This window comes from Ornithorhynchus anatinus, chromosome 5, assembly GCF_004115215.2.
Source record: "Ornithorhynchus anatinus isolate Pmale09 chromosome 5, mOrnAna1.pri.v4, whole genome shotgun sequence".
Classification (NCBI taxonomy): Eukaryota; Metazoa; Chordata; class Mammalia; order Monotremata; family Ornithorhynchidae; genus Ornithorhynchus; species Ornithorhynchus anatinus.
The window spans coordinates 40544189-40568953 of NC_041732.1; the positions used below are offsets into that span (position 1 = coordinate 40544189).

Consider the following 24765-nt stretch of genomic DNA (forward strand, 5'->3'; position numbering starts at 1 on the left):
TGTCCGTCTCCCCCGATTAGACCGTAAGCCCGTCAAACGGCAGGGACTGTCTCTATCTGTTGCCGACTTGTTCATCCCAAGCGCTTAGTACAGTGCTCTGCACATAGCAAGCGCTCAATAAATACTATTGAATGAATGAATAGGATCCTTCCAGGGACGGTCCCTAAAGCCAGCCCGGCCGGAGAACTCTCGCGAGATCTGCGCAGCCCCGCCCCCCCCATCCCGCGCAGGCGCCGTGAAGGACATGGAGCGGGACCGTTGGCGGCCGGCCTCCCCCCCCCGCGGCGCGCTGGCTTCCGACGCAGGCGCAGTGGGAGCGAGCGCGCCTCCGGCCGGCCGGAGCCGCTCGGAGCGGACGCAGGACGCAGGCGCGGCGGGGGGGCGGGGGCGCATGCGCGGGCAGGCGGGGCCCCTCGGCAGAAGACCTTCAGCGCTGCCCTCCCCGGCTGAGGCGGGTCGTCGTCGAGGTGAGGAGGCCGCGGCGGGGCGACGGGGGAAAAACGACTCTGCGAAGGGTTGGGGCGAGGGCGTCGCGGAGGAGGGGACACACGGCTCCGCCGGGAGGATGGGAGTGGACGGGCTGGGGGGAAGGGGGGGGAAGGGGGCGGGAGAGGCGTTGGTTGGTCCTTTTGGGCTGTTTCTGCTCCCCCTCCTTACCTTCCTAAGGGGCCTTCGCTGCCTCGTCTGCGCCCGGGGAACAGGCCCGGGCTGGGGCCGGCGGGGCTCCCTGGAAAGAGCCCGGCCCGGGAGGCGGAGGCCGTGGGTGCGAATCCCGCCTCTGCCCCTTGGCAGCCGGGGGACTGGGCCCCTTCCCTTCTCCGGGCCTCCTTGCCCTCATCTGGAACAGGGGGATTATCTCTGAGCCTCACGTGGGACAATCTGAGGCCCCTGTATCTCCCGCAGCGCTTAGAACAGTGCTCTGCACAGAGTAAGCACTTAAATACCAACATCATTATTATTATCGCCCCAGCGCTTAGAACAGTGCTCTGTACAGAGTAAGCACTTAAATACCAACATCATTATTACCCCAGCGCTTAGAACAGTGCTGTGCGCATAGTAAGAGCTTAACAAATACCAACATTATTATCATTATTACCCCAGTGCTTAGAGCAGTGCTCTGCACAGAGTAAGCGCTTAAATACCAACATCATTATTATTATTACCCCAGTGCTTAGAACAGTGCTGTGCGCATAGTAAGAGCTTAACAAATACCAACATCATTATTATTATTACCCCAGCGCTTAGAACAGTGCTCTCCACAGAGTAAGCGCTTAACAAATACCAACATCATTATTATGATTACCCCAGCGCTTAGAACAGTGCTCTGCACAGAGGAAGCACTTAACAAATACCAACATCATTATTATGATTACCCCCATGCTTAGAACAGTGCTCTGCACATAGTAAGTGCTTAAATACCAACATCATTATTATTATTATTACCCCAGCACTTAGAACTGTGCTCTGCACATAGTAAGCACTTAATACCAACATCATTATTATTATTACCCCAGCACTTAGAACAGTGCTCTGCACATAGTAAGCACTTAACAAATACCCACGTCATTATTATTACCCCAGCACTTAGAGCAGTGCTCTGCACATAGTAAGCACTTACATGCCAACATTATTATTATTACCCCAGTGCTTAGAACAGTGCTCTGCTATAGTAAGCCCTTAACAAATACCCACATCATTATTATTATTACCCCAGGGCTTAAAACAGTGCTCTGCACATAGTAAGCGCTTAACAAATACCCACATCATTATTATTATTACCCCAGGGCTTAGAACAGTGCTGTGCACATAGTAAGCACTTAACAAATACCCTCATCATTATTATTATTACCCCAGCACTTAGAACTGTGCTCTGCACATAGTAAGCACTTAATACCAACATCATTATTATTATTACCCCAGCACTTAGAACAGTGCTCTGCACATAGTAAGCACTTAACAAATACCCACATCATTATTATTACCCCAGCACTTAGAGCAGTGCTCTGCACATAGTAAGCGCTTACATGCCAACATTATTATTATTACCCCAGTGCTTAGAACAGTGCTCTGCTATAGTAAGCCCTTAACAAATACCCACATCATTATTATTATTACCCCAGGGCTTAAAACAGTGCTCTGCACATAGTAAGCACTTAACAAATACCCACATCATTATTATTATTACCCCAGGGCTTAGAACAGTGCTGTGCACATAGTAAGCACTTAACAAATACCCTCATCATTATTATTATTACCCCAGCACTTAGAAGTGTGCTCTACACATAGTAAGCACTTAACAAATACCAACATTATTATTATTACCCCAGCGCATAGAAGAGTGCTGTGCACATAGTAAGTGCTTAACAAATACCAACATTATTATTACCCCAACGCTTAGAACAGTGCTCTGCACATAGCGCTTAACAAATACCAACATTATTATTATAAATACTATTATTGTGCCCCAATGTCACCTGTTCAAGGGATGGGGCATCAGCGCTGCCTAATGGCCCCCGCCGACGGCAGCGCAGCCTGGCCCTTCTCCAGCCTCCGCCTCGGCTTTTGGTGCTGCTTTAGTTGGTGGAAAAAAAGTGGGATTTAAGGGAAGAGTTTGCTGATGTCTTGTTTTCATTTGCAGGTGTTCAACCCCTTCCTTCCCCCCCATTCCCCTAATGGCCCCGTCCAGTTCCCCGAGTCAGGTCCTCAAAGTAGGAATGAAGTGGTTCGTTTGAAAACGCTGAAGGGAATGATAGGAGAGTCGAAAGCCGTAAAGCGAAGACACCACAGAATACCACTTTAGTTGGCGATTTGCCTTTTTCTATGGCTAGAAGAGGGTGCACACATTACCACAGAGGGCACTTGGAGGCGAATGGCTCACGTTAAAATATGACTTGTGTGCTACAGTAAGGCCTAGGCTCCTTGCTGCATCACTGAATATTTTATATGGCTTAATATTCCATACGGAATGAGGAAAAAAGGGGCTGGGAACAGCGTAGATCAATAAAGAAGCCAGCTGCTATATTCACATTTGAGCAAAATCCTGAGAGCACTTAAACACACATCTACATTTGAAAAATCTGCAAGAATGAGTCCAGGCCCCAGGAAAAATGAGGGAAGCTAGTCCTAAGCACATACTGCCCACTGCCAGTTTTAGCAGTCTAGGTTGGCAGTTTTGTAGCCCAAAATTTAACCAAAAATGAGAGAAGTTAGTCCTCAGCACATACTGCACACTGCCAGTTTTAGCAGTCTAGTTTGGCAGTTCTGTAGCCCAAAATTTAACCAAAAATGAGAGCAGTTAGTCCTCAGCACATCCTGCACACTGCCAATTTTAGCAGTCTAGTTTGGCAGTTTTGTAGCTCGAAATTTAACCAAATACCCATAAGTATTTTGTACAGGCATGGGAAAACGTTTTTTCTAAAAGTAGTGGTGTTAGAAATATTAAAGGTGCAGTTGGTCAGTTTTACATCAGTGAGATTAAACAGCTTTAAGTCAGTGCCAAGGTGGAAATTTAAAATATTTCATTTTGTAAGTATAATATGATTGCGTGCAAAAACTGTCCTTTCTACTTTAACATTGTCATATTTTTTCCATATCTGACAGGTTTGTCTTAGGGGATAAACATCCTTTTTGTAAGTTCACAATTGAGAAGATGTCTTCAGACATGTTCGAGTGCTCTAGAGGCAGTCAAGGTATATGTAGTAGAAGGCTAGTTATTAAAATTAGGTCAAGAATAAGTATCTGCTATTTTGAATATGTTATTTAAGAATTATAAATCATCTAGTTAGACATCTGCGAAGGCTGATAAAAGCTGTTGGTTATTACTAAAAACACCAAGGATCCAGTTAAAGGTCCTAAGGTGACCTCAGGACCTGCTTACAGTTAAAACAGTTTTAAAGTTGATTGATTTGAACCATAATGTCACAAGCTATTCATTGCAAGAACAGATATTTAAATTACATATGGAGAACAAAAGAATACTAGGTTTTCAGTGTGGTGGATTTCTTAACTGAGGCCACAGTTATGATCATGATGGAAAAGAAGAGTGCTGAACAGTAATCCTTTGAAGTAAAGTTGAAAAACTAAATGTTGGGTGCTTAAACTGGTGTGGTGGGTGCTTGTTTTTTGTTTTTGAGAACAAGTAGTTTGACCACACCACTTTTGTATCTGGGCATTATCTGTAGTAAACATGCCTTTCCTTCGCCCCTCTCTGTCTATGAAAGTAGAGAGAAGGGCAAGGGTGGAGAAAATTAAAGTGAGTTAAAATCTTTCATCATTCCAGAATGTCTCTTCTACAAGTCGTAGAATTCTTTGGCTCTAAGTTGAGCATGTACTAGCTATGCTCAGCTGAAAGGTGGAAGCGTTTAAGGTGAATAAGAAACAATGGGAAGTCGGTGCACAATTTAACCAGGCCTCTTCTAATTGCATTATTTGATCACTTAAGGCATCTTATAAAAATCCAGAATGGTCCCGGATATGCCACAAGATGTTGTCAGTATGTAAATAACTTGGTAATAGCTTTCACCATATTTGCCAGGTAGACCCTGAAAGCCAGTGTAGTTCATAGCCTCTATAACACCTAAAGAACTCTCATTTTAGAGAGGTGGTTGAGGGTGCCGTAGGATTGACTTCTCAAGAGAAACTGAAGGTCATCAAGAAATTTAGACTAACTGCCATCCCTCTTGGTTGAAAACTACAGGAGCTAAATTTTTTGTGCATTGGTCAGAAACCCATCAGGGAACCTTCGGGAAAAAGGGAATCCTGGCTGGGGCACGAGAAATGACAGAGGACACATCTTCGGGATAAAGTCCTGTTGGGATTTGTGTGTGTGCGAGTCAAACCAGTTTGTAGTTACTATTGGAGATCCTAGTACAAGCTTCGAGCTGTCTACAAAGTGGGGTTTTTTTTGTTTGTTTTTAGATCACAAGCATACTATAATCATATGTTTCCTAACTCCAAAAAAAAAAATCTGAGTGTTATGGATGGACAGTTGTCAGGACTCCTCCATGGGTAGTTTCAGTAAAATCACTTTTGACTTGCAGGATTTGATTTTTTTAAAACACCATTTTCATCCTTGGTTCAAGCAAGATGTTTTTTGTATGTGGATTTCGAGGTAGTGAATCAAAGATATTGCTAGTTGTAGGAATTGCTCATTTTGTCTGGGTCTAGGAAGAAATAGAGGGAAGTATGATCAGGGAAGTCAAGGACAGCTGCCACGCACTGACCCTTGCACTCAGGAATTGAATGCTACATCCCCAGTCCCAATCCCTGCCACTCAGCCACACCATAGATTGCAGGCTGTAAACTCATTGTGAGCAGGAAAGCTATCTGCTAATTCTGTTGTATTGCACTGTCCCAAGAGCTTACTTAGTAGTCCCTCAGTAGGTAGGATTGATTGATTCCCAAAGGCATCCTTGTGAAGGGGAGCAGATAAGAATAGAATTCCAGGTATTGCCACTGAAACTGGAGGCAGAGCCCACGTGCCACTGCAGTTTTCGTTCCATCTGCAGCCTTCAACTGCAGTGGTCATGTGGGAATAGCACCTGTAATTTCTTTTCTTAAGCACTCAGTGTGGTGCAATCCTCTGCACAAAGTAAATGCTCAAATACCATGGTGGATTGATTGGCTTATCTACTCCTGCCCTTACTGTGTTTCAGCTGGGCTATCTGGAATTCCCATCTGCAGCAGCCCAGCAAAAATAGGAGGAGCAGGAGCAACTGAGAATACAAATTCTAGTAGCCGCCTCCATAATCAGCCGGGGCTCTTCTCATAGCTCTTAGCTACAGTTGGCAGGCAAGGGAGTTGGGGATCCCCAGTGCATTTTGTGTTTATAGAATGAGCGGGAGATAACATAAATGCAGCCTAGTTTAACTTGCTCTTTCAGTCAATCAGTGATATTTATTGAGCACTTACTGTGTGTTGAGCACTGTTCTGAGTGCTTGGGAGATTACAATACGGCAGACACGTTCCCTGCCCAAAATGAGTTTCAAGTCTGAATTTCCATAGCAGCAAAGATGGCAATTCCTGAGAAGATTGTAGTTACCATGTAATTTCAGTTCACTGTTTTTTATTGTCATTTAGGTTTGTAACTTAACTCTCGAGAGTTTCTTAAAGTGTGTATGGCAAACTTACCAAAGTTAGAAACTGAAGAATGTTAACCATTTGTGTCAAATGTTGGTATCCTAATTGGTTATTTGTATTCGATGACTTCTGTACTGTCTTTTCTCTTAAATGCAAGCGGAAAGATCATCTTCATTTGCCTCCTCAATCAATCAGTGGCATTTATTGAGCACTTCCTGTGTGCAGAAACTGAATTTAGCAAGCTGCTTGGGAGGTGACAGTAGAGCAGAGCTGGTAGACTGTTCCCTGCCCACAATTAGCATCCAATATCTGCTATTTTCCAAGTGTTCTGAAAACACCTTTTGCAGGGAACAGAGATCTTCCATAGTTGGATCTTTTTTAGCCTTCTGTACCTGTATATACCAAATAAAATGGATTTTAAAGTTTGATTTATTTTCCATGTGGAGATAATTGTGATGAATGACGTTTTAGATGTCTTATTCTGGTAATGTATTAGCAAATTTAGATTCAGGTGTCTTTTAGCTGCCTATCACTGAAGTCACTTTTGAATGTTGTTCAAATTGTGGACAGGGAACATATCTGCTGATTCTTATATTGTACTCTTCTAAGTGCTAAGTACAGTGTTCTGCACACAGTAAGTGCTCGATAAATACCATTGATTTAGTGATCTGACTAGTACATCAGTGTTAGACTAAATTAATCCATTTCTGATCTGATAATGTGAAATTAGGGCTTTTACCTGACTATTTGTGTGTACCAAGATAAAAGATTACAGCTATTTTCATTCTGTAGGATAATTGCATTTTTTAAATGTGAAATAAACTTGAGGTTGAATGATTTCGATACTGGGTATTAAAATTGAATATGTTCCATTTCTTCCTTAAGACCAAATGGCTGTCCCACCAAATTACTGTGACCTAGGGAAAGCTGCCAGGGATGTTTTCAACAAGGGATATGGTAAGTGTATTCAACTTGGATTTTTGTCCAGTAAAATAGGGAAATTAATATTGACTTACTAGCACTACTGAAAGGAGAATTTAGTAAAACTTACTAAAAATACGTAAGAAGCAGCATAGCCTAGTGAAAAGAGTACCGGCCTAGGAGACAACTGGCTTCTGATCCTGGCTCTGTCATGTGCATGTTCTGTGACCCTAGGGAAGTCACAGCTTCTCTCCCTCAGTTTCCTCATCTATAAAATGGGAATTAGTACCTGTTCTGCCTCCTGCTTAGACTGAGCCCCATGTCCAACCTGACTTTTATCTGCCCAGCACTTAGTACAGCATTTGGCATGTAGTGCTTAATAAATTTTTTTATTATTATTATTACTAGCATTAGTAGTAGTAAAGTGTTTTGAAGTGGTGGGAGAGTAATAGTATATTAAAACTATTAAAACTAGAACTGTTCTAGTTATACTCTCTAAAACTCTGGCATTCCTTTTTCTGAGCATTTGTGTAGGTGTGTCTCTTTCCTGAATTGACATTTTCCAGTGAACAATGCTGGCACTGTTTATATGATGAAAATATTCGGTTTTCCTGACTGGCTAGGGAATATTTCTGAAGTTTGACTTTTTTTTAACTATTTACCCACATCAAAATTCATCATCACAAACCTTGATTCTCATTTTGGAAATGAGGCAACAATACTGTTGGTAATAATAACTGAGGTACTTAAGTGCTTCCTATGTGCTAAGCACTGTAGTAAGTGCTGGGGCAGATACTGCTTACCGAAGCATCGTGGCTCAGTGGAAAGAGCCCGGGCTTGGGAGTCAGAGGTCATGGGTTCTAATCCCAGCTCAGCCACTTGTCAGCACTGTGACTGTGGGCAAGTCACTTAACTTCTCAGTGCCTCAGTTACTTCATCTGTAAAATGGGGATTAACTGTGATCCTCACGTGGGACAACCTGATTACCCTGTATCTACCCCAGTGCTTAGAACATTGCTCTGCACATAGTAAGCGCTTAACAAATACCAACATTATTATTATTATTATAGAAGATCATCCGGTTGGACATAGTCCCTGTCCCACATGGGCCTCAGAGTCTAAACAGGAGGCAGAACAGCAATTCATGTTTCTGCTTCTCCCATTACACTGTTACCTCGTTCATTAGCATGAAAGCACCTGTTGCACTTCCCAAGCTCCTGCTACAGTGCTTTGTGCTCAGTAGGGACTCAATGATGTTTTTTTAATGGTATTTAAATGCTTACCAAGTGTCAAACACTGTTCTAAGCGCTGGGGTAGTGACAAGATAATCAGATTGGACACAGTCCATGTCCCACTTGGGGCTCACAGTCTAATCCCCATTATACAGCTGAGGTAACCGAGGCACAGAGAAGTGAAGTGACTTGCCCAAGATGACACAGACTCTTTGGAATTAGAAACAAGGTCCTCTGACTCTGAGCCGTGTCCTCTTTCCACTAAGCCATGCTGCTTTGTGCCATTCTGAATGAATTATTTTCTTTTAGGATGAATGAAGCTATCCTTGAGTTACTAAGATTCATGGCCAGTTAAATTATTGTTACAGAAATTTTAATTAATGTTAACTTGAATCAGTCCCATACTTTTTATGCGGCAACTGTCCAAACAATTACGAATTTCTGGTTTGTAAATAGTAAAATTCTTATTTTTCTTCATCTGTTTTCTGTTTCAGGATTTGGCATGGTCAAAATAGACCTGAAAACCAAGTCCTCCAGTGGTGTGGTAAGTATTTGCGTCAGTAGCATTAAACAGCTAAAGAAATTCATGTTCCAGCAGCACTTTTTCTCTTACGCAGCATATTTTCTTTTCCCCAGTTTTTTGTTTCATTCGGTGTAAGGTAGGCAATTTAGGTAGGGGGTGCCTGTTGACTGAAATGTATGTCCCTTGGTTGCAGGCTTCAGTTAATTCTTTTTACTCCTTCAGACTATGGCAGCCAGTTTTAGCCATGGGAAAGGAGATGGAGCCACTCCACAAAACACAGGCACCGTGTTGCTCTTTTTCTAATTCCTTCACCCATGGATGATCAGTCAAATCATGGTATTTATCGAATGTTTATTCTCTGCAGAGGACTGTACTAAGCACTTGGGAGAATTCAATAGAGTAAGTAGCCATGATTCTTGCTCTCAAAGAGCTTAAAGTGTAGTGGGGTTTCTTCTTATCTTTAGTCCAGCTGGCTCAGTCCAAGTAAGCCCAGGAACAAACAGGTTAGTCTTTTTTCCTCAAGTGCCTCACCTGTTATTCAGAAGACAAAATTGGGACAGAAAACAGAACAGGATTATTTGACTGCCACCCCCTCTCTTCCCCCCCCCCCCCCCAAAACATGGAATTATACACCTGTACTTCCAAATAACAATTGACAATCAGTGGTATTATTATTATCATTGTTTGTTAAACATGTCCTGTGTGCTAAGCATTGTACTTAGTGCTAAAGTAAATACAAGATAATTAGGTCAGATGGAGTACCTGTGGAGATCACAGTCATAAATAGGAAAGAGAACGGTTATTGAATCCCTATTTTACAAATGAGGAGAGTGAGGCACAGAGAAGTTGAATGAGTTGCTCAGGGTCACACAGCAGGCATATGGGATTAGAACCCTGATCTCATGACTCTCAGGCTTGTGCTCTTTCCATCAGACCATACTGCTTTAAACAAAACACTGACCAGAAGCAACCCGTATATGGCCAACACTGAAAATCTGAAACCCATACACCTTTTACAGCTGTGAAGCTTGTATACACAAAGTCTTGTTATAATAATAATAATGTTGGTATTTGTTAAGCGCTTACTATGTGCAGAGCACTGTTCTAAGCACTGGGGGAGATCCAGGGTAATCAGGTTGACCCATGTGAGGCTCACAGTTAATCCCCATTTTACAGATGAGGTAACTGAGGCACAGAGAAGTTAAGTGACTTGCCCACAGTCACAGCTGACAAGTGGCAGAGCTGGAAGTCGAACCCATGACCTCTGACTCCCAAGCCCAGGCTCTTTCCACTTAGCCATGCTGCTTAGCTTGCTGGGGGAATGGTAGGCACTGGCTAGTCAAAAGTTCTGATTCACAAAGTCAGGTTGAGAAATAACTCTTGGAAGGAGATTTTCCAGAGGTAATGCAGAGGGCTAGCTAGAAATCACAAAATGAATAAAATTCCTACTGATGCTTGTTAGCCCAAGAAAAGAATATCAGTGGTGAAAGGGCACTCACTGATTAGCTGAATTCAGCCTATGTAAGAATTCATTTTGTTGAAAGGAGATCCAGGTCACAGAAATCACAATCCACCACCAGCCAACTGTTGAGTATTTACAGGGTACTTGAGGAACTGCATGCAGCTAGAGTTCATCAGCCTCCTTCATTCCACCTGGAAAGAACTCAAGAAGATTATAATCTTTGGCGGTGATCCCTGCTGACTAATTCCACGGGTAATCAATCCGTTAAAATTGCACCATATTACTAGCAGTGGTGCCAGTTACTGAGCTTTCTAGTTGATAAAGGGCTGGATAATATAGCATGTATTGTGTATACCACCATCAATGGTATTTATTGAGCGCTACTATGTGCAGAGCACTGTACTGATCACTTGGGGGAGTATAATACAAGAGGGTAGTTACATTCCCTGCCCATGACAAATATCCATAAACAGAACAGTATCTACTTGGAAAGGATTTGGGGAAATTCATTTCAAAGATACCAGTATAAGTAGTCCCTCCCCCTCCCAAAGTGTACATCATTTCAAAGCATATTTTTTACCCGAAGGCAGTGGGGGCAATTTTCTGGCATTCATATTCAGTCATATTTATTGAGTGCTTACTGTATGTAGAGCAGTGTACTAAGTACTTGGGAGAGTATAATACAACAATAAACAGACACAGTCCCCACCCACAAGGAGCCCACAGTCCAGATATCTGTATGATAACTATGCCCTTTGAACTTGGTTTTTATTTCTCAGAGTTTACAGCTGGAGACTTCTTTAGCCAAAAGACACACTAAAGCTTTTTAAAATTGGGTTCGAGAACATATATTTTGGCTACATCCTAATAGCTAATTCTTAAGGATGCAAGCTCCCCCTGCGGGCCCCAACATCTACCTCCTTAGGGGAACCCCGGGTGGGCAGGATTATGCCCCTGAGGAGCCTAATTTGTCTCCCCAGAGGGGTCTTCCCTAAAGGGACTCCCACCCTTGACCCACCCCAAGAAGTTCCCAGGTGGCAGGGAGTGCCCCGACCCTCTGCCACTCCCTAAAGCCCTGATCACAAGGAGGTGTCTGGCATCAGTACCACACACATAAATTATACACACAAATACACACAAATACACACATATATACACATATTTTTATACACACAAATACACACACACACACACTCATGCACACTATATAGCAGAGTTGTCCTTCACTTCAGAGATGGAGCTGCCAATGGTAAGACTGCATCCAGTGAGGAAGACGTTATAAATACAGGTTCTTGTTTTATCTACAAAGTCTGTATCTTCATCTTTGAAGTTCATTTTAAAAGATTATGCAGATCTCTTGATTATGCTATGATAGATTTTCAGAGGGAATTGTGAAATACCTGAAACTCAAAATTTTACTTAAATCACTGAACTTTAAAATTTTATCTTTTTTGCGCAACTGTGGTTGTGGATTATTCATCCAGCTGGTAAGAATAAAGAAAAATGGATGTGCATGTGCTTGCTTTATTGTTCATGTTTTTTATTTGTCATGCTATACTGAATTCTGTAGGAAGTTGGTATCCTTTCTATTTTCTAGATTTCCATAGTAATTATGGTATTTACTTGTGCACTTTGTGCTAAGCACTGTACTAAGTGCTGGGGAAGAAATGAGATAATCAAGTTGGATACTTTCAAATACCAAGATACTATCTATATTGGAATAATGTTTTTGTTATTTTTTTTGTAGCTAAGAATTGCTGCAATGTCTTTTTTAAGAAGGTAGTTAACATGGTTTACACATGTTTAATGTTTTAGAGAAACATTCCTGTGTGCATAACACAACCTTTAAAAAAACCCCAAAAAATTTATTCAGCAAAGATCTTTCAAATCTGAAAGAGCTCCAAAAGTAGAAGGAAACTTGAAATATGGAATACTCCTTTGTGACAAAGGTTTTCCGATCAATTTATATTTCTGGTCGCTTTTTTTCTGGTAATGTAGTTTATGAGGAGCAAAAGCTTTTAAAATGCATCTTTATTACTGAGCTAAGTAGAAAGCTTGATTGCTTCCTAAATGAACTAATTGCCTGGTTTTGCATCTGCTAAAATTGTACCACTTTAAATTGTGGGTTTAACCTAACTGTGCCTTGTGATAATCTCTCAGAATTTCTGCTTGATGTTGATAAGTAGATCAGAGCTGTCCAGTTGTGTTTTTCTAGCATGACTGTCAAAGACAGGAAATGTATTTGTGGTAGGATTCAAACTGTGGGAGCAAGTAAAAGCTGGCAATTGGTCCCCGTTCCCAAGAAGCAGTCATAAATCTGCCCTTGACAGTTGATTTTAATGGTGATAAATGTTGTTTCCCTCTGGAAGGAGATGGATTTTTCCATGTGTTTATGGTCATAATTCAAGAAGGAAGCCTTTTTGGGGAGAGTTTATTTTAAGGCTCTGACAGAATTGTGTATGCTAGTAGTAGAGATATAAAAATGAGCATTATATAATGGAAATAGAAATTTGGCAAAATATTGGTAAATTAAGGGTGAATAAAAAAGAGGATCATAATAACTGACTATTTGGGAAATTGAGGGACAGACAGACTTTTTAAAGGTGATGCAGAACTCACTTGACGGTTGATAACAATGGGAAAATTTCTATTCCATGTGGAAACTCCAGAGCTAGAATATCAGGGGGATCAGAGATTAGGAGGTCTTTCTCTGACTGAATTTACTGAGGTTTTCAAGATCAGTCAATCAGTGTTAAGTTGGTTATAGGGCACCTACTGAGTGCAAAGCACTCATCTAAACATTTGGGAGAATACACCAGAGGGAAGAACCATTCCCTGATCTCAGTGAGTTTACAGTCTAACTGGGGAGGTGGACAAAAATCATACACAAATATCAGGAACAGGAAGAAGCAGCACAAATGCATTCGTTTCCTCCAGTTTCGTAACCCTTATTGAAGGGTTTGAAATTTTACCCACAGGTATATTTATATGGGGGTTCAGCATATTAAGCGAGTGTACTGGGGGTGAGTGAAGGGTACAGAAAAATATTAAAATATTCAGTGGTGGAGGTAGAGTAGGAAATTTGGGAAATAAAGGACTTTCTGTTTCAGAAGTGGTAAGGTGCATGGGCTATAGTCATCTAAGAATGTGTGGCATGTACAGCTGTTTTTGAATATTTAAATGTAATCTGGTGTATTAATCCTTAAGTGAAAGCACTTTTTTTTTCATTTTAATAGGAATTTTCAACATCTGGTCACTCAAACACTGATACTGGCAAAGCATCAGGTCATCTAGAGACAAAATACAAGATCCTGCCCTATGGACTTACCTTCACCCAAAAATGGAACACAGATAATACTTTGGGGACGGAAATTACCCTCGAGGATAAGGTAAGAGAAGGCTGGAAGTTTAACTGCGTCACTGTCTTTAGCAAGTTTAGTATAGGATAAACAGTAGTTGAACCCTGAATTAGGTATTATGATCATTACATTACATTAGATTTGTGCTCCTCTCTAGGTGTACTCAAATGCACAAACATTTGTGGCTTATAAAGGGGATGCAGAGTGAGCTGATGTTGTGCAAACTGCTTACCACTTTAACTGTTTTATACTGTTAGGCATATGAAGTCAATTGGGTTTTAGAACTTCCAAGACATTATGCAGAAAAATGCCACTAGAACATGTATTTTGTCCATTTTCCATAAACTGTGTTTTCAACCATTTTTTCAGCTGTTTAAAACCATTTCTGAAGTAAAACTGGCTGGGTTATCTAAGTTTAGGAAGCGGTGTTTAATATCTATTAACCACATGTAATAAGTTTGGCTCTGTTCAGAGCAAAAGCCCCAACATAGTGCCTTTTTTGTAGATACTTAGAATTTTGATATTAAAGCTTTATATTAGTAAAAATAGTTGTCTCCTGACACTAGCACTACATGGGTCTTGTTTGCCAGAGGTTATTTTAATTGTTAGTAAGTTTTTCACATTGTTAATTTGTCTCTTTATGAAGCATTTCAATTAGAAATGAATTGTGTAAAAGTGTTTTGGGCTGACCTTTGTGTTGACTTACCATTCTCTTCGAAACGAAGTTTGGAAATTTAGAACTGGTTGTTAATTTTCTTAGTAATATTAAAATCTTTCTCTGTCTTTTGCAGTTGGCTGAGGGGTTGAAGGTGACCCTTGACACCCTATTCGTTCCAAACACAGGGTAATTATCGTCAACATAGTGTTTTGCCAAGTTATTTTGGAACTCTAGGGGTGTCTAGTGTTTATGGAAGGGTCTCTGAAGCCAGGGAAGCTAAGGAATTAGGGTATTGTGTTAAGGAGTAAAATCAGGAGGGAATATTCTAAAATTGAAGTAATTGGGGCTGGCAGTAACTATTGGGGGGGTCAAAGATGGGGCTTAAGAAGAATTCTGGCACATAGTAAGCACTCAACAAATACCATAATAATATTATTAGTTATTATTAGTATTATTAATAGAAACCCAAGTGCAAAAATGAAAAGGGGCTAACAAAAAGTAAATGTCAAAGGGAACTTTGGAGAGAAAATGTTTTAAAGCTATGTAAATCTAGCATTAAAGTGTTTCTAAAACATAATTCTGCAAATTTTTTTTTCCAATTGTGAATTAACTCTGAGGCATTGTATTAGAATCATAGGGGCCCACCTTGCTGGGGTGACCACCTCCGTGATTTTCGGAGCTGGACTCTCAGACTTGCTCATCCTGCGTGTCTGATAAGACTTGAAAGTTTTTCCATTAAGGGCCAAAAAGACCCAAAATGATGGCTTTTTGAAGCTCATTATAAAGTGACATTATTTCTTTGTCATCTACAACAACTGGTAGTGGCTTTCCTATTCCGATCATTTAATTATTTGTAGAAGTTGTTAATCTGCAAGGAGGTAAAACTTTCTTGAGTTTGGCTGAGGTTAGGGTAAGTGTGTTTTTGAATTAGTATTTTCATGATAGTTCCTTAGAAAAATGCATCACCCTCTATTTCGAAGTGCAGCCTTTGATTTAGGATATTTAAAATTGACCAGTAAGCACTTATGTTTTGAAACGTACACCCTGTTTTGACTGTACAATATCAACCCATTTTATGGCCCTAGCTCTTGGGGTGCCAACCATCCATATAAGAGTTGTGAGAGAATTGGGGAGGGGATTCTAAAAGCTTCAGTTGAAGAAGAAGTAGGGAGAACAACTTGAAAAGGAAGAGGCAGCATGGCCTAATGGAGAGAGAATGGGCCTGGGAGTCAGGGTGAAGGTTCTAATTCCAGCTTGCCACTTGTCTGCTGTGTGACCTTGGACAAGTCCCTTAACTTCTCTGTGCCTCAGTTACCTCATCTGTAAAATGGAGATTAGGACTGTGAGCCCTACGTGGGAAAGGGACTCTGTCCCAAACATCAGTGCTTAAAACAGTGCTTGGCACGTAGGGCTTAACAAATAGTATAATTATTTTATCTTGTATCTACCTCAGCACTTGTACAGTGCCTGACAGTCAAGTGCTTAACAAACACCATCAAAACAAACAAAAAAAATAGGAGGGAACCAAGGTTTATGTTACCTGATTGCCTGGGAGTGTTTGTATGCCCATTTTACTTCCAATGGAGTAAAAGTTAGCCACCCTATTGTGGAAACTGTCTGCATATGGAAAAGTTAATATAGATATTTGACTTACCTGTGACTGATTATTTAATTCTAGATACTTTTTTAAAAAATAACTAACCCTCATCGTTCAAGAACCAATCTCTCCATACTGTTCCTATGAGAAAATTGATTTTGATATGTATTTTGATTTAAGATGCAGTTTTCAGGAACCAAGTCTGTCTATCCAAAATGCCCATTTGGGAGCATTTGGCAGCATTAGAAAACTCGACAAATTATTGTGTCATGTGACCTTTCAGGTTATGAATTTTATTCTTGACCTAGCAAACATGCAGAAATAGCTTTTAAAATCTCACGTTCTATTCTTGCATCTCTATAATGGGCAATAAAAATGAATATTCTATTAAGCCTTTACTAAAACTACTATTAGGGTAAGTTCATCGTAATCAGATGGGATCCTGACTCTCAATCGAGATCTTTCTGAGAATGGGAAAGCAGATATTTTATTGGCATTTTGCAAACGAAGGAACCGAGGCAAAGAGAGGTTGTGTGGTAATAGAGCAGGCCACTGACAGAGCTGGGATTAGAACCTGGGTCACAGGCATTCTAGTTCCATGTTCTTTACATTGGGCCACATTACCTCCCTGCCTTTTTTGTCCAAAGCCAACTTTAGTCCCAGAAAACAGGTTACCTTAAAATTGACATTTATACAATTACAAGTTGGCACACCTATTCACTTATTTTTGATCTATCTCTCTGTCTCTCATATCTGCCTTTCTTGAGCTTTGAAGTCCCCAGAACTGTAGAATCCTTTCCTCCATACATATATTTGTCCTTTCTATTCAGAGAAGACACTACTAAGAGTGCAGTTCACATACGAGTGTGTGAGTGTGACACGGCCGGTGTCAGCTTCACTGTACTTGCTGCATTGTACACATAAAAAGACTGTCTTGTCATGTTTGATATTTTTTATTTTTGCTTTGTTTCACAATCTCTAAAGAGCTTCTGCTCCAACGGGGCACACCTTTCCTGGTTGCAGGGGGGCATGCTGCTCTTTTCTTCAGCAGTGACGCCTGTCCTTCTGCTGGAGTGCAGGATTGGCTGAGGCTTTGTTTTACTGTATACTTAAATCATTTCCTCTGTTTTTCTTGCTTTCGGTTTCCCAATTTCAGTGTGTTCTACAGCTGCTGTTTGGGGATCCTGCTGTCTTCCTATTTCCTCATGTGACCCAGCCGGTGTAGTTGGGTTGTAGGTTGGCCTTCAGTGCCGGCCAGGCAAAAAAACAAAATCCGCTTTCCCTTTAGGCAGTGAGAGTATTGGGCTGACCAAAGAAATAAAACAACCACGTCTCTGAGAAAATTGTTTAGGGTGAAGGTTCTTGAAACTGAATGAAGGAGCAGGACAGACCTAACCCCAAAGGCTTTGAAGGAAGAGTGGAAAGCTGACAGAGCCCTGTGCTATGGAAAAGAGCTTGTTTTAAAGCATCAGATTTAGAGGCTCCTCTACAATCCAGGATGGCTTGGCTTTGGAGCTCTTTGACATGTGTATCACTGTTAATTATGTACGTTGAGTGCTAAGAAATTTGAAACCACTTCCCCACTTGTACTTTTTTTGTAAGTGAAGAATTTGAGGACTGAAATAAAAGTAGTGAAGAGGAAGGGTAACATTGCATTTGCTGTAAATCATCACAAGATCAAATGTTTCTCTTTCAGAAAGAAGAGTGGGAAGTTGAAGACTTCTTATAAGCGGGAATGTTTAAATGTTGGATGTAACGTTGACATTGACCTGGCTGGACCAACTATTCACGGTTGGGCCGTGCTCGGTTATGAAGGCTGGCTTGCTGGCTACCAGATGAGTTTTGACACAGCCAAATCCAAACTGGCACAGAATAATTTTGCCCTAGGTTACAAGGCTGCAGACTTCCAGTTGCATACTAATGTGTGAGTGTTTACATTTTGGGTGTGTGCTAGGTGTCTCTTTGACCAAGTATCACATGGGGAATCTTGAAAAGGTGTAACCTTGTCTGTGCATTAGAGCACTCTGATTAAGGCGCTGATTTCTGGCTTTAATTCTGTTCTGCCCAGAACTGGGGTTTGGGGTCATTCCTTTGGGACATGGTACCTTTTCAAATGGTAATCTCTAGTGATTAGGTGTCAACATCTGATTAATAAGATCCTGGGGTTGTCTTCCAGTTATGTGGTGAGGAGTGTCCACTCCATTTGGTTCCTTAGTTCACTAAAACTAATATAAATTGATTATTGTGCTATTGTATTCTCATGTCCCATTTTACCCTTTTGTAAAATTGAAGCTTTCAGATTTGGAAAGCAGAAAATGGAATTCAGCCTTGGAAAGACGTGAGAACTGCCCATCAAACTGGAAAATGGAAAGGATGTATTGAATGAGCAGTTTTGGTTGGCTTTAGAGAAAGAAATTGAGGTGAAAGATAAAAGTTTGAAGCATAATTTGAGCCTTCATAGGTGTAGGCTTAAATGCAGAAAGTACGAAAACTTTAGATGGGTTATATAGGATCAAAAGTTTAAGCATTATTTTGGTTGATGATTCACAACATGGTTATGGGATATCTGGCTTTGCCGCTAACGTCATAGCCATGGATAATGAGCTGAGAAATTTTCTCAAGCTATTACAAGGAAGCTCATAAAATTTCATCGAGGAGGAGAGATGAGTTTTAAAATTAGTGACCATTGAATCAGCTTTCTCTAAAGGGCACTGCTTACCAAGCCAGGGGTAAAAAGCCAAGGCATGGCTTGGAAGAGATGAAGCTTCCAAAGACAAAGGAAATTCCTTCCTCCCCCCTCTTCCTTTGAATTTTTATTGTCACCTTATGAGCAAAAACCAGTATCAAATAGTGGTGCAACCTGCCAGGTGGAACTGTCATGGCTAGAATCCATTAAAGACTGAAATTTAAGAAGTCCTAGGAGGGACTTAGGGGGAGGGAGCGTGGTGAAGTAGTAGGGTGCCGGTCTGGAAGCCAGAGGACCCGCCTTCAAGTCCCACCAGTTCCACTAGTCTGTCCTGTGACTGTGGGCGAGTCAATTCACTTCCCTGTACCTCAGTTTCTCCATCTGTAAAATGGGGGTAATAATACCGGCCTTAGTTCCCCTACCTCACGGGTGTTGTGAGGGTTTGAAATGAACTAGGAGAAGCAGCGTGGCTCAGTGGAAAGAGCCTGGGCTTCGGAGTCAGAGGTCATGGGTTCGACTCCCAGCTCTGCCACTTGTCAGCTATGTGACTGTGGGCATTTCACTTAACTTCTCTGTGCCTCAGTTACCTCATCTGTAAAATGGGGATTAACTGTGAGCCTCACGTGGGACAACCTGATTACCCTGTATCTCCCCCAGCGCTTAGAACAGTGCTCTGCACATAGTAAGCGCTTAACAAATACCATCATTATTAACTAAATAATGCAAAAGCGCTTAGGCAATAAAAGCACTGTAACAAACCCCCAGCGCTTAGAACACTGCTTTGCACATAGTAAGCGCTTAACAAATGCCATAATTATTATTATTACTTGGTGTGAGTTAATCACTTAAAGATCAAGGTAATGGACTAGATAGTGGTAGGGGCAGTTCTCCCAAATTGTCATGAATGCAGTGTAGAACTAGGTTATTTTTGAATCTGGGTGTCTTGGTTGGAGCATAAAATATTAGAGCAAAATGTAGGATTGAGTCTTGCTTAAGAATCTCAGCATTCTAGGTACATCTGAAAGAAACTTTTGACATCAACTTTTCAAGGTAGCCATTCGTATTGTACATATAATTGAACTATATCTTAGAAATGTGAAAAGTTCTGGCCTTTGTCTCCTCAGTTGGAGGATGGGTGGAGAATTTTAAGTATAACCGAGCAATAACCAAATTAGAGGTGGATTTTTTTATTCAAGAGCTGCTCAATTTTCAGAGATTTGCACCAACAGAAAAAAGGTTCCTGGTTAGTATTTCTCAATCTTAATAACTGAATGGATTACATTTTCATAACTTTCTTTTTCTCTCATGAAACAGGAATGATGGCACTGAATTTGGTGGTTCCATCTACCAGAAAGTTAATGAAAAAGTTGAAACTTCAGTCAATCTCGCTTGGACGGCTGGCAGCAACAACACTCGTTTTGGGATTGCTGCTAAATACAAGCTGGATTCGAAAACTTCTGTATCTGTAAGAATGTTTCTAAATGGGCAGTTGCTGTCCACCATACTTTTGGCTAGGTGTTGTAAGCGAATGGTTTCTTGTGGTTGTTCTTTGCCCTTAGTTCAAGTTTGGTGAGACCTCACTGAGTCAGAGGTAACACTACCATTGAGTGTTGTAACCTGTTTGCTGTGAACATTGCTGTTCACATTTAGAAGTGACTTAAGTATGTTAAAGGATGAAGTAAAAATCTGATATAATGAGATTTCAGAAGATAGACAGATTCTTCTAATGGTGATCTGGTTGCAAGCTCACCCTTTAGTAAATCTGTTCTTTCAGGTCCTGGGTTAGTGTATTAGCTGCTACAGTGCAGAGGTTGACCTAGGAGCATTAATGCAACATGCACTCTGCGGTGTCCCCTAATTTATTTCAATGTCTGCATCCCCCACTAGATTGTAAGATCCTTGTGGTCAGGGATTGACTGTATTATACTCTCCCAAATGCTTAATACAGTGTTTCTCACAGTAAGCGTGCTGTTCATTGATTGATGCACCAGGAGAAGCTGCTTGTATACCCAAAGCTTCACCTTCCATTCCTCCATTGCTACCCTCCCTTTACTTCTTGATTACAACCGCATGCTCCCCGGTTAGGATTGTGTACTGTCTCCCCTCCCTCACCTACTTCCCAGCTTGCACTGCAGAAGGCTGCGTCCCTCAGGACCATGAAAGGGGCAGGGGACATCCTGACAGGGCTACCGCTGCACCCTTGGGTGTGGGGGAGGTCGATAGATGAGAATGGGCTAATAAATAAAAATCATCGGATAAAAATTAATGGAGGGAAATTTAGGTGGTAGACTAGCTCTCTCGGACAGTTGCAACCAAATTTACTGAGCGCTCAAAGTGTGCGGAGCATAAAAATAAAAGATGCTACTGCTGCGCTGAGGAATTTACCATCTAATACAGAAGATGGCAGGTAGAACTAGGTAAATATGCCATAATTGAGTGAGAGAATAGATATAAACACAAATGAATAAAATGGCTGGACAGGATGGCTTTACCAGGAAAATGGGGCATCGAAAGCCCGTCAAACGGCAGGGACTGTCTCTATCTGTTGCCGACTTGTTCATTCCAAGCGCTTAGTACAGTGCTCTGCACATAGTAAGCGCTCAATAAATACTATTGAATACTATTAATCTGGATTGAGAAAGATTGTAAGTGGACAGTGGCTACAGGCTGGAGTAGATACCCTGAGGATCAACCAACCAGTGGTATTTGAGGGCTTACTACATCCAGAGCACTGTACTAAATGCTTGGGAGAGTACAATACAAAAGAGTTGGTAGACCCGTTCCCTCCCCACAAGGAGCTTACAGTCTAGAGAGTACTAATACTGTCCTGAGGTCAGCTATTCGGGGCTAGTCACCCAGCATAGAGCTCTGTATGGGAAGGTAACTTCTGGCAAGGCCATGGGAGCGATGCCCTTGCATATGTGGGACACACTACACGCGTAAAGTTCTGCCCCTCATGTGGAAGTGTGGCCAGGCTGTCTGGGGGCTTTGGACCGGACACTTAGTTCTTCGCTGCCCCAGCCAGTTGTGGTTGGCCATGGTCCTGCTTTCAGCATACCCCAAAGGGGTTTGTCGACAGGCCTCCTCGAAGAGAGTTTTCTAATTTCTGTCTTTTTGTGTTCTAGGCTAAAGTGAATAATGCCAGCCTGATTGGAATTGGTTACACTCAAACGCTTCGACCTGGTAAGTAAACAACAACTAATGTGGGGAAACTCCTCTCTCTTAGGGCATTGTCAAAGAAATCTTAAATGCAAGCATTCCTCCGGCAGCCTGGTAGTTGGATTCTTGTCAACCCCCATGTTATTGTTGACATTGTTATGGTCAACCTCCGTTTCAGTAGAATTTAGGGGAAAATAACTCAAAAACAACTAACAGTACCTGGTAGGCATTCAAGAAGGTTGTGGGAGAAGTGATTTGTTTCAAGGAGTCTTTATTGTTTGACCATTTCCTTGAACTTCATTAACACAGCACACATAATCAGTTTAACCAGTTTGCAGCTGCTTAATGTTCACCTTTTTACAGTTAAGAATGAAGTAAACTTTATATGTCATATGCTAATTAACTAACGTGCCAATAGAGCACCGGAGGTGGGAGGTAGAAGGAGCTGGCTTCGAATGCCGGCTCTGCCTCTTGTCTGCTGTGTGGCCTTGGATAAGTCACTTTAGTTCCCTGTGCCTCAGTTACCTCATCTGTAAACTGGAGACTAAGACTGAGCCCCTTGTTGGACAGGGCCTGTATCCAATCTGATTAGTTGGTATCTACCCCAGTACTTAATACAGTGTCTGGCACGTAGAAGACTCAAATACCATTAAAATAAAGGGAAAAAAAACCTAATACAGTGTTGCTACTTAGTCCCCAGCTACTCTGCACACAGTAAGCACTCAGTCAATGCCACTGATCGACTGACTTACATAAAGTTGTTGGGGGTGGCCCAAATTGATCCCAGCTCCCCTTTAACTCTGTTAGAGGTAGAGGATCACTATTTTCCTTCCTTCTATCAAATTGCAGGGGAACCAGTTAAACCTGAGCTTGTGTAGTCCACCTTTAGTGACCAGAGATCCCTGTCCAGGTTGTAGCTTCCCTGCAGCTTCAGTAAGGGCTAACAAACAAATTCATCCCCCGAAAGGCTTCTCATTCCAGATTGCTTCTGTTGGGCAGTTGTTAGGACTAAACTATTTTTTTTCAACCTCCTATCCAACTCCTATGGAGACCCAGAGTCAAGCCACACTTAAGTGAACCTCCCATCTTTGAGGATCGGGTTTTTGAAAGTTGTATTATCAGTACTTATCCTAGAACCCAGTGCGAGGAACACCTGTGTAATTCAGATGACAAGTATTTTGTAGCTTCTGTGGTCAGAATGTAAGACATGTCGTGTTTGGTCAGATAAATCGTTTATTTAGCCCCTTAGCTGTCCAACAGGGATCCTAGCAAATGCTTATAGGAAGTGACAACTGCCCTCTTTGACTCCATCCTCACAGTTAAGGTTTTTCCTTGTCTATACTTTTCTTTCCCATTATGCCATTACAGAATCATCATCATTTGGTTAAGTAAAATAATAATTATAAGAATCATTTTTATAAAGCTTATAAAAGTATTCTTTGCCCTTAATGAAGATTTAGTCCATGGAGGTGATCTTTGTGTGCGGAGCCGAGAATTTAAGTCTCCTAGGTCTTCATTCAAACTCCATTTGAAACGGGGTTAAATCATCCAGTGGGGTTTGAAGGATATTTCACTTGCGCAGGTTGTGTTGGACTTGATGATTCTTCTAAGTGTCGTAAACTGTTTACAGAAAGTTTGTATGACTGCCTTTTGCTTTTCAAATATATAATTAAGATTTTGTTTTTCCCCAGGTGTAAAGCTAACCCTCTCAGCTCTGGTTGACGGCAAGAACTTTAATGCAGGAGGTCACAAGGTTGGGTTGGGATTTGAACTGGAAGCTTAATTTAGTTGTTAGAAAAGCACCAGCTCCGTTCCTGGATATTTAGGGAAACAAACCCATATGTTTTGGCCTTAAGATTATTCTGTGAAATTTCAAGTGTGAACTTTTTATTCTTCCAAAGAATTGTTATACCCCCTTCCGCACTCCACCCCCCCCCCCCCCACTGGAATCTTGAGATTGTGAACCCATCATTAGGGCAGATACTTGAAGGCATGCATGGAAGTTGTAATGTTGTGCCACACTTCAGTTCCTCAGTGTTATTTTAAAATTGTTCCTCAAGAACATTGTAGCGTCATGCTATGAAGGAAATGGGCTGACCAACCTTCCTGTTTGTATATTACATCCTGCATGTCCTACACCACTTTTCATGACCATTTATTAAATTGTTCTCTTTGCTGAAGTGAAAGCTTCAGTATTGGATCAAAACAAAATAAATTCATCATGTTTGAAACATAATATATCTGAGTTTACAGTCGTGGTGGTTTATATAAGTTTGACAGTTTGGTGGGGTTTGGACCAAGGGCACTGCATTTTGATTAACTTCCTTGATCTTTCCTTTCGAAGGTTGCGTAGAGGGTCCTTGGGCCAGGAGGCGAGAGCAGAAACAGAAAACCAATGCTATGAGTTGGGAGAAGAAAAAGACTGGTTGGTTTCAGGGCCAGAGCTGGGACAAGATGTTAAGAAGACAGAGGGAGGCATGAGGCCAGGAGTGGGTGTGGGCCTAAGAGGGGAGATAAATCAGAGGGATTGTGGAAGAGGGATTGGGGCTGATTATGGAAGCGGGGCCAGGAACGAGGCTGGGCACCTCCTTTAGCAGTGAGAGATTGCAATATGGGGGTTTTGCTGCTGGACTGGACGTATTTTTGGAATGAGTGAGCAGCACCCCCATTTAAGGGCTTCCTTAAAGGCATACTTGACCATTATCAAAACCAGGCCCCCAAGTCAAGGAGAAACAGCAGGTTGGGTTCTAGGAAGTGAGGCCAGCAGAATGCATTCACAGGAAGTATTTGTCTCCAGGAAATGGGATGCCTGGATGCAGAGGAGTTTAAAGTGGGTTGCGGGGGGTGTTGGGGGAGGGTTGGGTGTATCCCTGTCCAAGGAGGGGGTTCTAAGTGTTCTGTAACTAGGTGAGTTAGAAGCAGCAAAGAGATGCTGTTCTATGGGCAGGAAGGAATGGCTCTGTACCCAGTAAGTGCTCAGTAAATTATTTACTATTTGATAATATAGCCTTAACCAATGTTACATCATCTAAATTGCTTTGCTCCCAATCAATATGATTTACTTCAGGGAGGCTTAGGAGGGAGGGTGTT

General features: G+C 41.6%; 2 protein-coding genes across 5 annotated transcripts in view; one reads left to right on the forward strand and one right to left on the reverse strand.

Annotated features, from left to right (window-relative positions):
• Nucleotides 1-365: 365 nt before the first annotated feature.
• Nucleotides 366-23913, forward strand: VDAC3 (voltage dependent anion channel 3). 4 transcript variants are annotated; one of them, XM_029065729.2, is made up of 11 exons: nt 380-467; nt 3601-3689; nt 6964-7035; nt 8726-8775; nt 11701-11703; nt 13453-13605; nt 14367-14419; nt 17527-17754; nt 19831-19981; nt 21642-21699; nt 23367-23913. In XM_029065729.2, the coding sequence occupies exons 2-11, from the start codon at nt 3650-3652 to the stop codon at nt 23456-23458; spliced, it is 900 nt and encodes a 299-aa protein (XP_028921562.1). In that variant the 5' UTR covers nt 380-467; nt 3601-3649; the 3' UTR covers nt 23459-23913. The 4 variants fall into 4 exon arrangements, with proteins under 4 accessions (XP_028921559.1, XP_028921561.1, XP_028921562.1 ...); XM_029065726.1 differs by lacking the exon at nt 3601-3689 and having other exon boundaries at nt 366-467; XM_029065730.2 differs by lacking the exon at nt 11701-11703.
• SLC20A2 (solute carrier family 20 member 2) overlaps nt 9156-24765 on the reverse strand; it is a 125777-nt gene continuing 110167 nt past the window's right edge. Inside the window, exon 13 of the mRNA XM_007664607.4 lies at nt 9156-9285. The gene's annotated coding sequence lies outside the window, so the exon portion shown is untranslated. The remainder of the gene's footprint in view (nt 9286-24765) is intronic.

Excerpts from the sequence above, each read along its gene's own strand:
- VDAC3 (XM_029065726.1), top strand. The coding sequence starts at position 392 with ATGCGCGGGCAGGCGGGGCCCCTCGGCAGAAGACCTTCAGCGCTGCCC. Across the intron at positions 19,982-21,641 it reads ATTCGAAAACTTCTGTATCT|GCTAAAGTGAATAATGCCAG; the intron begins GTAAGAATGTTT and ends TTTGTGTTCTAG. Across the intron at positions 21,700-23,366 it reads CACTCAAACGCTTCGACCTG|GTGTAAAGCTAACCCTCTCA; the intron begins GTAAGTAAACAA and ends GTTTTTCCCCAG.